This window comes from Lepidochelys kempii, chromosome 3 (genome assembly GCF_965140285.1).
Source record: "Lepidochelys kempii isolate rLepKem1 chromosome 3, rLepKem1.hap1, whole genome shotgun sequence".
Lineage (NCBI taxonomy): Eukaryota > Metazoa > Chordata > Testudines > Cheloniidae > Lepidochelys > Lepidochelys kempii.
Genome location: NC_136382.1, coordinates 121202032 through 121218929, shown reverse-complemented (window position 1 = coordinate 121218929; position 16898 = coordinate 121202032). Strand labels below are relative to the sequence as shown.

The 16898-nt window shown below is 46.7% G+C and overlaps 1 protein-coding gene across 3 annotated transcripts in view; it reads right to left on the bottom strand.

The window, feature by feature from the left end:
• The window catches only part of SYTL3 (synaptotagmin like 3), a 66330-nt gene that overhangs the window by 21468 nt on the left and 27964 nt on the right, over nucleotides 1-16898 (bottom strand). For all 3 annotated transcript variants that reach the window (XM_073337808.2, XM_073337809.2, XM_073337811.2), the window contains 4 exons: nucleotides 5166-5217; nucleotides 3620-3686; nucleotides 2655-2727; nucleotides 929-1056 (listed from right to left, as the gene is read on the bottom strand). In XM_073337808.2, the coding sequence (XP_073193909.2) occupies nucleotides 929-1056; nucleotides 2655-2727; nucleotides 3620-3686; nucleotides 5166-5217 (320 nt within the window). The remainder of the gene's footprint in view (nucleotides 1-928; nucleotides 1057-2654; nucleotides 2728-3619; nucleotides 3687-5165; nucleotides 5218-16898) is intronic.

Here is a 16898-nt window from a genome sequence, read left to right as displayed (position 1 = left end):
ACTACTTAGGATTTGCTGTACCAGGTCAGATCATTGGTGCATTAAGTCTGGCATTCTGACACCGACACCAGCCAATTCCCGATGCTTTAGTGCAGGGGTGGCCAACCTGTGGCTCCAGAGCCACATGTGGCTCTTCAGAAGTTAATATGCGGCTCCTTGTATAGGTACGAACTCCAGGGCTGAAGCTACAGGTGCCAACTTTCCAATGTGCCAGGAGGTGCTCACTGCTCAACCCCTGGCTCTGCCACAGGCCCTGCCCCCATTCCACCCCTTCCCGCCCCCTCCCCTGAGCCAGCCGTGCCCTCACTCCTTCCCCTCCCACTCAGAGCCTCCTGCACGCCACGAAACAGCTGATCAGGAAGTGCAGGGAGGGAGAAGTAGGCATTGATCGGGGAGGCTGCCGGTGGGTGGGAGGCACTGGGAGGGGGATTGGGGAGCTGATGGGGGGCTGCTGACATATTACTGTGGCTCTCCTCAGCAAACTGCCCAACAAGTCCCAGGAATGGCGTGGAAGAGACATAGTTCAGTCTCCTCTGTATCAGTAGGGGATGAAGGAGGGCCAGCAGATGGACTGGGAGAGCAATCGGAGCAGCCTACTGGCTAGTGTAGAGTGTGTACCAAGCAGCCCCAGGAGAGCTTGTGAGCTACATGCACTCCTGGTGTTCCCTGTTGGAGCAAGGTGGCTCCATGCAAACTAGCCCTTAGCTTTGAGCTGAGACTAAGGCTGGAGAATTTCAGCCAAAAAGAAGAATTACTGGAAGAGTTAAAAAAGGAGGAGATCCGGTGGCCATCTCAAAGTAACCTTAACTAGCTTCCACTACTCTAATAAAGCCAGTACTGTATCACGACAATCATCAGTCCTCTAATCATATTCCAATCACAAAACAGCCCTTAAAACTATAATGACTATGTATAATGAATTGCATACCCTGTTTGCAATATCGATGGCAGTGTCAGACTGACTCCTCCTTTCCTTCCTCCGTTCCATGTCCTGCCCATAATCTGTAGTTAGGAGACTTTTGTCAGCCCTCATATCATTCTGGGACTTTGAGATTTCTAAAATGAATACAAGGAAAGAGGGGCACATTTATAATGAACATTGTCAGCAAATCTGGAGATGTATGAAGCTAATCCTATGCCTTTCAGATCTTTTAGATTACAGATCTACTATTGATTACCTGAGAAAAAGAAACAGATGGGAAAGCAAGTACCTGTCCCATTTTGTGTAACTGCATTCTGCCTACCTAAATTCCCCTTGCAGTCTCAACTGGAAAAGATATTCTTCACTCCTTGTTCTCAGCTACCATGTATTTTTGCTGTATGCTATCAAACAGAGTTTCATCGCAGGGGTGCCTGCATTTCAGAAGCGGGTAAGAGAATGATCCCTACATATAGTTTAGATATTGATCTGTAAAGTGCTTTGAGTTCCTTTGGGATAAAAGGCACTACAGAAATGCAATACCATTATGATCATTTACGGGAGTGCTACAGTGGAAATTAGGAAAATGGGGAGTCAATTAAAATGGATACAAAATATGGAGGAAAGTGGAAACATTTTATATTCAGGCCCCAGACCAGCACAAATGTAACCACTTGCATGATTTTAAGGATGTAAGTACCCCCACTGACTTCAAGGGAGGAGGAGTCTCATTAGAAAGAATTCAGAGTGGTAGCCATGTTAGTCTGTATCACCAAAAACAAGGAGGACTCCTCATTAGAAAGGTGTGATTAAGAGGAAAGATGACAGAAAGGAGGCAAGAGACTAGTGCCAAGTTACTCGGGTCTAGTTTCATTTTATAATCCTTGGGATAAGGATACTACTCTAGCCATGAGGGACAAAATTTACAACTGCGCCCAGTCTGTGCAGCAGGCAATGGATTAGTAAAAATATATGCAAACAGTGGGGTCTCTGGTCTTCATAAGGGTTGGAGCTTGTTCTCTTCTGGCTACTGCTCTCTTTTGTTATGCACCCGGGGCCAAATTCTGCCCTCCAGTAGGTGCAGGTTGTTCCATATACGTATCCAAAGCCTAAACTTGCACTCTAAAATTACTGAAGAAGAGAGAATAGCAATAAGTCAAAGAGGAAAATGAGAAGGACAAAGAATATCAGGATTAAAGATGGACTGACGGGAGAGGATGACTTTTAAAAACACATACACTGACAGGAAGATAGAATGAGGGAGAAAGGGAAGGGAGAGGTTTTTTAAAAAAACTGAGAGGAAAGAGAAAGACAATACTAAATCCCTCCTTCTGAGAGTGATCAAAGAAGGGCAATCTGTGACAAGTTCACTTGGGGAGGGGAAGATGGAGAATACAGTGGTTACCACAATAGAAAGTTGGCATATTCCACGCCACAATAGTTGAGTTTGCTGCAGTATTTTCAGGTTTTATCTCCACATATCTGAACTGTTGCATTTGTTTAAAAAAAAACTCACCTTCATATATAGTCTTTTTGCTACTTAGCAAGAAAAGAGAGAGTGCTCAGCTGGGATCATCAGTTGCTAAGCTTGTTAAAAAAATCTGAGGGAATTCTGATGGAAAATGAGACATGCCTTATAAATATTTGTTGGTCTTAGCAGCAGTCACTAACAGACCCTTCACTTGTAACCACTTGTGGCTCAAATTTAAATGGCAAAGCACTGAAGGATACTTACTTTTCATATTTGTGGCAAGAGATAGAAACAAGTTTTCCACAGACTTATTAAAACTTTTAGATTGGCTGATTTCCTGCAATTGAGAGAAAAAAAATTAAGAGATAAAATAAAGAACTGTGTTTTCAAAGCTTCCCATGTTCACGCGCCTTTAGAAATTGCAAAAATAGCGTATGTGTAAGATTGCCCAGGGCTATCATTTCTGTAGCATTTATAAGCACATATTTTTGTACTACATGTAAATATTAGCACCAAAGTATCTGGTTGGGGAAGGGGGTGGCTCTTTCAACTGAGTTCTTTTGCACTACCAGCAGAAAACTCTGCAGGAAATTTCTATATTGCTTTCATAAATATAAACAAATGACATAGCTGATTATTTTTTTATAATACTGTTTGCGTTTACATTAAGGTAAGAAAGAGTCTGGCAGTCTGGATTCAGAGGATCCTCACAAGGATTGGAAGTAGAGCTAGTGAAAATTTTTCATCAAAATCAATGGGATTTAAGCATATGTATAAAATTAAAGATGTGCTTAAGTGCTTTCCTGAGCAGGGAAGGGCTGCTGAATTAGGGCACCAGAGCCTAATCCAGAGCCCTATGAAGTCAATGGTAGTCTTCCAATTTATTTCAATGGATTTTAGATCCGATCCTAATAATCCACCTGCTAGAAACTGTGATGAAATTGTAACCACCAAAATCATTCTGCTCTTCACTCATTTATACAAACACCACATGCAAAGTTTTCATTACAAATGGCTACATAACATGCACTAAAAAGTTGGTGACTAATCTAATATGTCCCTAAGAGACCAACTCCTCAGAAAAAGGAACGAGACAAAGGAAATAAAAGCATCATTTATATAGCAACAAATTCCTAAACAATATTACAAGTTGTTGCTATTTGCTACACTTCTGTGGCTGGCCGTTTCCACTGAAAGAGCTCTTAGATATCTGCACATATATACATTACCATTGCAGTGTTTCCCTTAGTGGTTTCCGTGAAAGGAGGGGGAGTAGGAGGAACCACAGAAATTTTACTAGGAAGTTAGGAGAAAAGAAACAATTAACATATTTTTCACAAGGCTCTAATATCTACAGCTTTCCCAACCTCTTTCTTTGTTTCTTCTCTTTCCTCAGAGGAGCCACCTCTCTCCTGCAACCTAAAGATCTTGGATGAGTCTGTGCTACGCTTCTTACAGGCTCAGCAAAGAACTTGCAGCCACAGGAGTGAGGGCTAAAGTGGCTTTGCACCCTCCTGATCCTTAGCTGCTCCAGCCAGTATAATTTAGACTGACCTGAGGGCCTATTTAAGTCACTGCAGCCTCCTTGGGCTGCCCTATGGTCACCAGTGCATACTATACCCCTACCCCCCCCCCCCGCCCTACCCTGCTGACTCCAGCGTGCATGCATCTTCCTGCCATCAATATCAGCAAATGTTGCCCATTTTTTCATGTTCTCTGTGTAGATATATCTTCCTACTGTATTTTCCACTGCACGCATCCGATGAAGTGGGTTTTAGTTCACGAAAGCTTATGCCCAAATAAATTTGTTAGTCTCTAAAGTGCCACAAGTACTCCTCAGTTTTTTTGCTGATACAGACTAACACAGCTACCACTCTGAAACCTGCCATCTACACCAGTTTGTGAGAGGATCCTCAGAAATCAGCCTTATGGCCATCTTCCATGGTTCCTGTGCTGGAGGGATTCACCCTGGCTGGAACTGGGGCTTTTAGAGCACTTTTATTCTACCCCAACCCCTTCATGCAGCATAAAGGGGCCAGATCAGGGGCAATGATCTGCCCCTTGATCCTGTACTCTTAACACAATCAAAACCCCCAATGCAGACAGTGCACTTCCCCATGCTTCTACTCTGTTCTATCTAGATACTTATATGATCATCCTCACCATTGTATCCGACCATCCACAGGTTCTCTGGTGATGCACCTATGCCCCACCAGAAAGCCTCAGTTTGGTCTATGATTTGTATCTATTCTTATTTACTCATTTTTAAAGGAACAAGATTCCTTTAACAGAATATACACTGCTTACACTTAGGTGCACCTTGACAAATAGGGACCTTCCTGTCTTATATTTACTTAAAAAATAACAATAGGCAAAATCTCCAGTCAGTTAACTGCATGTTTGTACCACTACTGTTTTTCCTGCAATGATTTTCAACCGACATCATTTAAACAGAGCATGTAAATGTGAAAAGCACTGGAGAAAAAGATTACAGCAAAATACTGTATGCTTCCCTGAATTTCCAATAAACTAAAGCAAGGAAACTGTCCAGCTAAAAGTAGGATTCTTTCTACTCTTTCTATAGAATGTACAAAGCCAAAAAGAGTGGCAATCTTTCTATAGTACTCTAATTGCATTCCAAACTTTTTTAAATCTTGAGATTTGCCGTCTTGGTAATCAGAAAACTTAAGCAGCAAGCTGTTTGGTATTATAAAATATGTTCATTGTATTGTAGTCTCAGTGCCCTAGGACAATTTGTCCTTCTACAAGTCTTACCTCAGTTTTTGATAAGATTTCAAGAGCTTTGCACCAGCTGTTTCGTGTCTACCTATGAAGCAAGAAAATAATGTAGAGGTCATTTTGTAGCAATAACAGTAATCAGCACTTAGATAACAATTTTCAGAATCAAGGTGCTTTCAGGCACCGGACTAAATATATAAAAGCTCGAGAGGATGTAAATCACTATAGGTGAAATTAAACCCAGTGCAACAGGCCACTACAAGCCCTAAGCACCACTTAAATCTCACCTAAGCCAAAAACTGTTTTATTAGCTTACCTCACCCTCTCTTCAGAGGTAGTTTGGCAAGACTAAAGATGCTAATAATAGAAGTGTAGGACTGCAAGGGACCTCAAGAGGTCATCTAGTCCAGTCCCCTGAACTCAAGGAAGGACTGTGTAATAACCAGATCATTTCTGAATGGTGATTGTCTAACCTGTTCTTAAAAACCTCCAATGCCGTAGATTCCACAACCTCTGAAGGCAATTTGTTTCAGTGCTTAATTACCCAGACAGGAAGTTTTTCCTAATATCAAACCTAAACCTCCCTTGCTACAATTTAAACCCACTGCTTCTTGTCCTATCCTCAGACGTTAACGAGAACAATTTTTCTCCCTCCTCCTTGTAACAACCTTTTATGTACTTGAAAACTGTTATCATGTCCCCCCTCAGTCGTCTCTTCTCCAGACTTAACAAACCCAATTTTTTCAATCTTTCCACACAGGTCATGTTTTCTAGACCTTTACTCATTTTTGTTTCTCTTCTCTGGACTTTCTCCAATTTGTCCAGATCTTTCCTGAAATATGGTGCCCAGAACCAGACATGATACTCCTGTTGAGGTCTTATCAGCACAGAGTAGCGTGGAATAACTAATTCTCATGTCTTGCTTACAACACTCCTGCTAATACATCCTAGAATGATGTTTGCTGTTGACTCATATTTATCTTGCAATCCACTACAACTCCCAGATCCCTTTCCACGGTACTCCTTCCTAGGCAGTTATTTCCCATTTTGTACATGTGCAATTGATTGTTTCTTCCTTAGTGCATTTGTCCTTATTGAATTTCAGACTATTTACTTCAGAACATTTCTCCAGTTTGTTCAGATCATTTTGAATGTTTATCCTATCCTGCAAAGCATTCGCAACCCATTGCAGCTTGGTATCATCCGCAACTTTTATAAGTGTATGCTCTATGCCCATTATCTATATCATTTATGAAGATATTGAACAGAACCAGACCCCGGACTGATCCCTGCAGGACCCCACTCGATATGCATTTCCAGCTTGACTGTGAAAAACCTCTCATAAATACAGAAAAGTAATCTTATCTGATTCCCAGATACTGGGCCTATCTATCTAAGATACTTATATGTATATATATATCACCATAGTATCTGAGTACTTTACAACATTTTAATGTATTTATCCTCACACTCTTGCATGGTAGGGAACTACCATTATCCCCATTTTACAGAAGGGGAACTGAGGGCAGGTCTTCACTTAAAATGTAGGATCAGCGCTTAAATGAAGATGCTCCTTCACCAATGGGAGACAGCTCTCCCACCAGTGTAATTAATCCACCTCTCCGAGAGGCAGTAGTTATGTCATACCCCTGAGAAATGTAGTTCTACTAACGTAAGTCTGCAGTATAGATCTGGCCTGAGGCACAGATCTAAGTGACTTGCCAAAGGTCACACAGGAAGTCTATGGCAGAGCAGGGAATAGAAGCAGGGTCTCCAAGTCCGAGGCTAACCAATACAAGACAATCCTTCTTCTCTAGGGTGCTAAGTGGAGGTAAATGGGACCTGAGTAGTGCATAGGTGTTGTGCTGACCCACTGTACAGAAGTAAATATGATCTATAAAACATAAACACTGTGAAAAGTAGTGCAAATGAACAGACAGAAAAGTAATACTCATGGAAGCACTTTCAATGTGATTTTGAAAAGGTCTTTTCATTTTTCACACAATACATTTGAACAATTATGAATATGCACCAATGACTCACAAACAAAAAAGAGACTGTGTATAAAGCTTGGGTCATCCAATCAGGGAGCAGAAACAATGACATGACTTAGATGACCAATCACAAGTCTTTAAGAACAACAATCATAAGTGCTTTATCAATCACGAACAATTAGAGTCATAAAAATCACAAACAGACAAAAGTTGTAAACTAAAATAATTTAATAAATGGAAAATAGCAAGTAACTGGCTCATTGCTAAGTCACTGTTAGCAATGTCAGCATGTCACTAGTAATATTGCTCTAAGAGCAATGTGAGTATTGTGGTCTGTTGCAGAAGACATCATTAACTATAACAATAGAAGAGGTAACACCTTTTAACAGTTGGGTTTCGTGGTAGTAATAATTTTTTCTAAATGTTATAAAGTTTACCAAGTGTCCTGAATTTGATGCTCAGTTGACCACAAGGACAATTATCATGAGTAATGTCCGGTATCTGGGTTTATTGCTGCTTTAGCCCATTACAGTAGAGCCTCAGAGTTAAGAACACCCACGTTACAAACTGACTAGTCAACCACAGACCTCATTTGGAACGGAAGTACACAATTAGGCAGCAACAGAGACAAAAAAGCAAATACAGTACAGTACTCCGTCAAACATAAACTACTCAAAAAAATAAAGGGAAAGTTTAAAAAAAAAGATTTGACAAGGTAAAGAAACTGTTTCTGTGCTCGTTTCATTTAAATTAAGATGGTTAAAAGCAGCATTTTTCTCCTGCATAGTAAAGTTTCAAAACTATTAAGTCAACATTCAGTTGTAAACTTTTGAAAGAACAATCGTAATGTTTTGTTCAGAATTACGAACATTTTGGAGTTACACACAACCTCCATTCCCAAGGTGTTCGTAACTCTGAGGTTCTACTGTAATTTACTATTTAGTAAAAGCAGCTAAATGCTTTTATGAAGGTTGGTTGTTTAAGCTGCTAAAATATTAACAGGAGAAGTGGCATACCGGTATAGCATTTCATTTTTTAAAGCCTATAACATGGAAAGAATAAAAATGTTAGCCATAGTGTATACTAGTAAATTAACCTTGTATTACTCTATCAAGCCAAAAGAGGGCTCTGTCAGTACACTCTTGGAGGATGCATAACTAAGCACAATGCAGTGTTTCAGTTATCCAGAGACCTGATCCTGAAAGGTGACGAATGTCATCAACCACGGTTTACTTCATTGGGAATTGAGAGCACTCAGCACCCTGTAGGACCAGGCCCAATGTCTGAGAAAAAACGGTTACTCACTTCTTGTAACTGTTCTTCGAGATGTGTTGTTCATGTCCATTCCAAACAGGTGTGTGCGCTCACACGTGCGTGTTGGCTGGAAGATTTTCCCCCTAGCAGCATCTGTCGGGCTGCCCTGGGCGCTCCCTGGAATCGCACTTTCATGGCACTCAATATGGAGCCCTGCCGACCTGCCATCCCTTCAGTTCCTTCTTGCTAGCTACTCTGACAGAGGGGTAGAAGGGTGGGTATTGGAATGGACATGAACAACACATCTCGAAGAAAAACAGTTACGAGAAGTGAGTAACCAGATTTTCTTCTTCGAGTGCTTGTTTAATGTCCATTCCATCAGGTGACTTCTAAGCCAAATTCAGGAGGTGGGGTCGGAGCTGTTCACTGATTGGAGTACTGCTTTTCCAAAGGCCGTATTGTCTCTGGCCTGCCAGGTGATTGCATCGTGCGTGGCAAAAGTGTGTATGGAAGACCACGTTGCTGCGCTGCAGATTTCCTGGGTGGGAACTTGAGCCAGGAATGCCATCGATGAAGCCTGGGCCCTGGTAGAGTGCGCAGTGATCGGAGGCACGAGGACCCCTTCCAGGTTTGTAGCACTTGCTGATACAGGCCAAGATCCATGATGAAATGCGCTGGGCCGAAACCAACTGGCCTTTCATCCTGTCTGCCACTGCCACAAAGAGCTGGACCGACTTCCCGAACAGTTTAGTTCTCTCTGTGTAGAAAGCAAGCGCTTTTCAGAAGTTCAGAGTGTGGAGTCTCTGCTCCCTGTTGTTAAAATGAGGTTTAGGGTAGAAAACCAGAAGGAAAATGTCCTGGTTGATGTGGAACTGCGACACAACATTTGGGAGGAATGCAGGGTGTGGCCTGAGCTGAACTTTGTCCTTAAAGAACACTGTGTAGGATGGGTCTGAAGTCAGAGCCCTGAGCTCAGACACCTTCTTGGCCGAGGTTATCGCCACCAGGAACGTGACATTGTAGGAGAGGTAGAGCAGGGAGCATGTTGCTAAAGGCTCAAAGGGGTGCCCCATGAGTCTAGAGAGGACCAAGTTGAGGTCCCAAGCAGGAACTGGTTGGCAAACATGCGGGTACAGCCTGTCGAGCCCCTTTAGGAAGCGGCTGACCATGGGGTTACAAAAAAACCAAGTGGCCTTGTACACCCAGGTGGAATACCAAGATGGCAGCAAAGTGCACTCTTATAGAAGGTAACGAGAGACCCTCCTGTTTCAGATATAGAAGGTAGTCCAGAATGTGCAGCACTTAGGCTAGTATCAGTGGTGAGTCGCGCTGTGCCGATGAGATTAAAAATCTCTTCCACTTGGCAAGGTACGTGGCCCTCATCGAGGATTTTCTACTGCCAAGGAGGACCTGTCTAATCTGGTCTGAACAGGAAAGCTCTGACAGATTCAACCATGGAGCTTCCATGCTGTGAGATGGAGCGACTGCAGGAGACTGTTGGAGACATCCGTGATCCTGTGTGAGAAGGTCCGGGAAGAGCAGCAAGGTAATCAGGGCTCCCACTGACATGTCCAGGAGAGATGTGGACCAATGCTGACGAGGCGAGGCCGGTGCTATCAGTATGACCCGAGCACCATCTCTGCGCATCTTGAGCAGGACCTTGTGAACAAGTGGTATTGGCGGGAAGGCATATAAGAAAGCCCCTTCCCTGTGGAGGAGAAACACATCTGCTGTGGAGCCCAGGCTGTGATTCTGGAAGGAGCAGAACTGCTGGCACTTCCTGTTGTGTCGTGTGGCAAAGTGATCGATCAAGGGAAATCCCCACCTCTGGAAGACTGAAGTTGCAACGTCTGGGCGAAGGGAGCACTCATGGCTGCGGAACGACCTGCTGAGGCGGTCTGCCAGTTTGTTCTGAATCCCAGCCAAGTATGACACCTGGAGGTCGACTGAATGTTCTACACAGAAGTCCCATAGCATGAGGGCTTCCCGGCACAGGGGAGAGGAGTGTGCGTCCCCGTTTGTTGACATAGAACATTGCAGCCGTATTGTCCATCATGACTGAAACACATTGTCCAGTTAGGTAAGGGCAGAATGTCTGACATGCTAGGCGCACCGCCCTGAGCTCTCTGACATTGATGTGGAGGCACAGATCTGCTTGCAACCAGAGGCCTTGGTTCCTGCGGTCCCCCAGATGAGCTCCTCAACCCAAATCCAATGTCCGTCACCAACGACAGGAATGGCTGTGGGGCAGCAAAGGGGACCCCTGAGCACACCTGCTGGGCATTGGTCCACTACCATAGTGAATCGAGGACAGGGGGAGGCAAGGTCACCATCTTGTCCAAGCCGTCCCGGGCAGGTCGATAGACTGATGCTAGCCACGACTGTAGTGGCCAAAGCCTGAGTCTGGCGTGTCGTATCATGTACATAAGGCTGCCATGTGCCTGAGAAGCCCCAGGCACTTTCTTGCAGCAGTGGTGGGAACCTGCATGACTCCCTGGATCATGTCATTGAGGGCTTGAAACCTCACCTGTGGGAGGAATGCCCTGGCTTGGGTCAAGTCCAGTACTGCCACTGTGAATTCTATCCTCTGGATGGGGGACAGAGTCAATTTTGCTTCATTTAGGAGCAGACCCAGGTTGTCGAAGGTGGCTTCGATAAACGTGACCTGAGTTTCCACTTGTGTCCTGGAGTGGCCTTTGATCAGTCAGTCATCGAGGTACGGAAATACCTGTACCTGATGTCTCCGCAGAAAAGTGGTGAAGACAGCCATGCATTTGGTGAATACTCAAGCTGCTGCTGACAGGCCGAACGGAAAGACAGTAAATTGGTAGTGGGAACCATTGGCCACAAACCTGAGGAACTTCGTGTGGTTCTAAGTGATCGCGATGTGAAAATACACGTCCTTCAAGTCGAGGGCGGCATACCAGTCTGCTGGATCTAGTGAAGGGATGATGGAAGCCAGGGAGACCATGCTGAACCTGAGTTTCTTCACGAACTTATTGAGCTCGCGTAGGTCCAGGATAGGCCTGAGGCCACCTTTGGCTTTTGGTATTAGGAAATACCGGGAATAGAAGCCCTCGCCCCTGTGCTCCAGAGGAACCTCCTCCACCACCCCTAGTGATAGGAGTGACTGCACCTCCTGAATGAGAAGTTGCTCGTGAGAAGGGTCCCTGAAGAGGGACGGGGAAGGAGGGTGGAAGGGCGGGAGGGCACAGAATTGGATGGAGTATCCCCTCTCTACTGTGCAAATCACCCAGCTGTCCGAGGTGATAGGGGACCATGAACGGTAGAAAGGGGATAGTCACGAGGAAAAGGTAAGGCGGGTTAGATACAGTTCGTGATCTGGTGCGCCATCCTCGACTGCACCTTCAAAAGGCTGGTTTAGGGCCAGAGGGCTGTTTGGGCTGGCCAGAGCCCTGAGTTGAGGAAGGGTGTTGCCTCCTCCTGCCACTCCTGCTCCTCCTCCGAGAACCGTCCTGGCAGCTCTGCTGCTAGAACCTTTGAGGGGGTTCTAGCAGAGCGGGCGGAAGTGTCTCCACTGCGTGGTGGGGGCATGCAGGCCCAAGGATTTGAGGGTGGCTCGGGAGTCTTTCAGGCTGTTCAGCCGCTTGCCTGTCTTTTCCGAAAACAGTGTTCCTCCCTCAAATGGGAGGTCCTGAATGGTTTGCTGGACCTCGTAGGGTAACCCTGAGATTTGGAGCCAAGCTTTGCGCCTCATAGCTACCCCCATCACCATCACTCTAGTGGCGGCATCTGCAGCGTCTAATGTAGCCTGCAGGGAAGCCCGGGAGATTAGCTTCCCTTCCTCCACCAAGGCTGTGAACCCTGCTCGGGAATCCGAAGGGACGAGTTCCATGAACTTTGCCATTGCTGCACAGGTGTTGTACAAGTACCTGCCCACAATGGCCTGTTGGTTAGCGATACAGAGCTGCAAACCACTGTCGAGTAGACCTTTCTCCCCACAAGATCTAGGTGTTTAGCATCCCTGTTCCTTGGGGAGGGTCTTTGGAAGCCCTGTCTCTCACACTGGTTAGCTGCATCAACCACCAGCGAATCAGGAGGTGAGAGTATAAATGCTCGAACCCTCTGGAGGGGATGAAATACCGCTGCTTGTTGCGATTGGCAATAGGTGCAAGGATGCCGGCGTCTGCCACTAGGTCTTAGTGGTGCCCACAATGGTCTTTGTAAGTGGCAAGGGTATACGTGAAGGTCCTGAGGGCGCTAGGATGTCCACCATGGGATCAGCCTCCTTTACCACCTCCTCAGCCCTGATGCCCAGACCCTGGGCAGCCCTACGTAGCAACATATGGCTATGGCTGTCCCCACCAATGCTTCGTGCAGTGATGACGGGGAGGAAGCATGTGCCAGGAGTGGAAGCTCCCTACCATCTGCCCCTGAGGGGTCACATGACTCTTGAGGCAGTGTTGGAGGTAGTGGTGCCATCGACGATGCCAGGGCTGTGGATGTTGAAGCAGGTGTCAGCGCAGTCATCAGCCCTGCAGGAGGGAACTACATCGGCATGCTCACAAGAGCCACTGGAAGCAGGGGCCCTGGTGCCAACATCAGTCCTGGGCCGCCGGTGCCTGCATCAAGGTCAAGCGTGGGAGATGGGTGTGTTGATGCCATGAAGGGCGGTGCTGAGGTCGGAGCCAAGCACAGTGCTGGAGTCAACAATGGAGCTGGAGGCAGAGGTGTCAGGACCGTAGACACCGAGGGCAGATGCGTAGCAGAAGGTGGCATGAAGGTGGCAGAGTCCACGGAAGATGTCCCAGAGCATAGACCCTGGGTTCCTCCCTGGCCCTGGTGAAAAGCCCAGGGGGTCCAGAAGGGCCACTGAGGCGGGTTCTGCCACTGCGGAGGCCATGCCTGGGGCTCTCTCATGTCTCTGCCGGACCTCGACCTGCGACTTCTGCTCCACCCAGAGCAATAGGAGATGGACTCTGACTTTGAGGTCTCAGACACTGAAGACCATGTGTCTTGAATGTCGAGAGCTCAGGGAGCGGGTAGGCTCTCTGTCCAAGCAGGTAGGTGCCGAGGAACATGGCGAGGGGGATTGTCTTGACACCATACCTGGCTTCCCCTTTGAATGCACTGGAGGACGCGAATCCACTGGTGCTGAGGGTTCCTCCCTGGCAGGCGAGAATGGTGCCGTAAGATGGAGGAGGTCCTGAGCAGCCTGGTACGCTTCCAGCGACGATGGGAGCTGCAGCTGCTGTGTAGGCGCCAGTAATCGAGGTGGGGCCGGACTCAACTGCCGCACTTGGGCAGGAGTTGACATGGCCCCGGCAGGGGATCCTGAAGAGTGGCCCACCTGGGGTCACATGTCTCGTAACTTGGCTGGAGGAGAACAGTCACCCGGCTTCTTCTTGAGGCACTGGTGAGTGGGAACGGTGCCTACTATCAGATGGGCCACATGAGGAGCTGTGTCAGTGCTGAGTGTCTCGGGAAAAGACTGTTACCTACCTTTTCGTAACTGTTGTTCTTCGAGATGTGTTGTTCACATCCATTCCAATTAGGTGTGTGCATGCTGCGTACATGGACGTCGGAAAGTTTTTCCCTTAACATCTCCCATCAGGAGGGCAGGGGAGCCCCCTAGAGTAGTGCCCTCATGGTGGTATATATATTACCCTGCCTGCCCGACCCCCCCTTTGGTTCCTTCTTGCTGTTGACTCCAACAGAGGGGAAGGGGAGGTGGGTATTGTAATGGACATGAACAACACATCTCAAAGAACAACAGTTATGAAAAGGTAGGTGTCATAAATATACAGGGAAGAGTAACCATCTTTCTGTACACAGTGCTATAAAATCCCTCCTGGCAGGAGGGAAAACCCTTTCACCTGTAAAGGGTTAAGAAGCTAAGGTAACCTCGCTGGCACCTGACCCAAAATGACCAATGAGGAGACAAGATACTTTCAAATCTGAAGGTGGGGGGGAACAAAAGGTCTATCTGTCTGTGTGATGCTTTTGCTGGGAACAGATCAGGAATGCAGCCTTATAACTCCTGTTAAGTTAGTAAGTAATGCAGCTAAAAATGCGTTAGATTTCCTTTTGTTTAATGGCTGGTAAAATAAGCTGTGCTGGATGGAATGTATATTCCTGTTTTTGTGTCTTTTTGTAACTTAAGGTTTTGCCTCGAGGGATTCTCTATGTTTTCAATCTGACTACCCTGTAAGGTATTTACCATCCTGATTTTACAGAGGTGATTCTTTTACCTTTTCTTTAATTAAAATTCTTCTTTTAAGAACCTAATTGATTTTTTCATTGTTCTTGAGTTCCAAGGGCTTGGGTCTGTGTTCACCTGTACCAATTGGTGAGGATTATTATCAAGCCTTTCCCAGGAAAGGGGTGTAGGGCTTGGGGGGATATTTTGGGGGAAGACATCTCCAAGTGATCTCTTTCCCTGTTCTTTGTTTAAAACGCTTGGTGGTGGCAGCATACTGTTCAAGGACAAGGCAAAGTTTGTACCCTGGGGAAGTTTTTAACCTAAGCTGGTAAGAATAAGCTTAGGGGGTCTTTCATGCAGGTCCCCACATCTGTACCCTAGAGTTCAGACTGGGGAAGGAACCTTGACAGTAGGTAACCGTCTTTTCTTCTTTGAGTGATTGTTCACGTCCATTCCAATTAGGTGACTTCCAAGCTTACCATAGGAGGAGGGTAGAAGTCATGGAACGATTGATTGGAGAACAGCTCTGCCGACTGCTGCATCATCTCTGGCCTGTTGGTTAACAGCATAGTGGGCTGTAAACGTGTGCACTGAAGACCAGGTGGCTGCTTTACAGATCTCATGGATAGGGACCTGAGCCAGAAAGACTGTCGAAGATGCCTGTGCTCTGGTTGAATGGGCCGTAATTGCTGGGGCTGGAACCTTGGCCAATTCATAGCATGTGCAAATGCAGTCTGCGATCCAGGATGATATGCATTGCGCAGAGAAGGAAGACCCTTCATTCTGTCAGCTATGGTGACAAACAATTAAGTCGACTTGCGGAAAGGTTTCGTTCGCTCTATATAGAACGCCAAGGCTCTCCGGACATCCAGGGTGTGTAGGCTGCAGTGTCCCAGGCTCATGTGGGGTTTTGGAAAGAACACCGGTAAGCAAATGTCCTCACCCATGTGGAATTGGGAGACCACCTTGGGGAGAAATTTAGGGTGTGGTCTAAGCTGCATCTTGTCCTTATGAAACACTGTGTAAGGCAGTTCAGAGGTGAGGGCTCTCAGCTCAGACACCCTCCTTGTCGAAGTAATGGCCACCGGGAATGCCACCTTCCAAGAGAGGTAGAGGAGGGAGCAAGTGGCCAGGGGCTCAAATGGTGGGCTCATGATTTGGAGAGGACCAAGTTTAAGTTCCAGGTTGGGACAGGTGGGCCAGAATTGGGGGAACCCCCTTTCCAGACCTTTGAGGAATCGCCCCACTATGGGATTAGAAAACACCAAGCGCCCAGACTCCCCTGAATGGAAACCTGAAATGGCTGCCAGGTGCACTCTTATGGAGGAAGGGGATAGACCCTGATGCTTAAGGCGCAGGAGGTATTCTAGAATAACTGGGAAGGGAGCCTGGAGTGGTTGAAGGCACTTGGGTTTACACCAACAGGAAAACCTTTTCCATTTTGCCAGTTAGGTAGCCCTAGTGGAAGGTTTCCTACTGCCGAGGAGAATCTGTCTCACCGACTGAGAGCACTGTCTGTCCATGGAATTTAGCCACAGAGTTACCAAGCCATGAGATGCAAAGATTGCAGGTTTGGGTGAAGGAGGCACCCGTGGTCCTGCGTGATCAGGTCTCGGTGGAGGGGCAGGGCAATAGGGGCATTCACAGACAGCTCTATAAGGGTTGTATACCCATGCTGTCTGGGCCAAGATGGGGCAATCATGATTACCATCGCCCTGTCTCTGTGAATTTTAAGGAGGACCCAGTGGACAAGCAGGATAGGAGGGAAGGCATAATTCAGACCCCAGCCCCATGGTGTTAAGAACGCATCAGCGACCAAGCCTGGACTGTGGTTTTGGAATGAGCAGAACTGAGGGCACTGACTGTTGCTCTCGGGGGCGAAGAGGTCTACTTGGGGATAACCCCAATTCTGGAAGACTGACTGTATGATGTCCAACCTGATTGACCACTCGTGCATGTGGTAAGACCTGAGGCAATCCGCAAGCTTGTTCCGCACTCCTGGGAGGTAGGATGCTTCGAGCTGAATGGATCGGGCTATACAGAAGTCCCAGAGAAGGAGAGCCTCGCAACAGAGAGGTGAGGGGCGGGCTCCGCCTTGTTTGTTTATATAGAACATGGCAGTGGTGTTGTCTGTCAGGACTGTCACGCTGTGACCTTGTAAGGTGGCATGAAAGGTTTGGCAGGCCAGATGAACCGCCCTGAGCTTCTTCAGGTTGATATGGAGAGGTATCTCGTCCCTCGACCACAAGCCTTGCGTCCTCAGGTCCCCTAAGTGTGAGCCCCAGCCCAGAACTGATGCATCTGTTACTAACGTCAGAGAAGACTGGGGCTTGGCGAAGGGGTCCCCTGCACAGACCA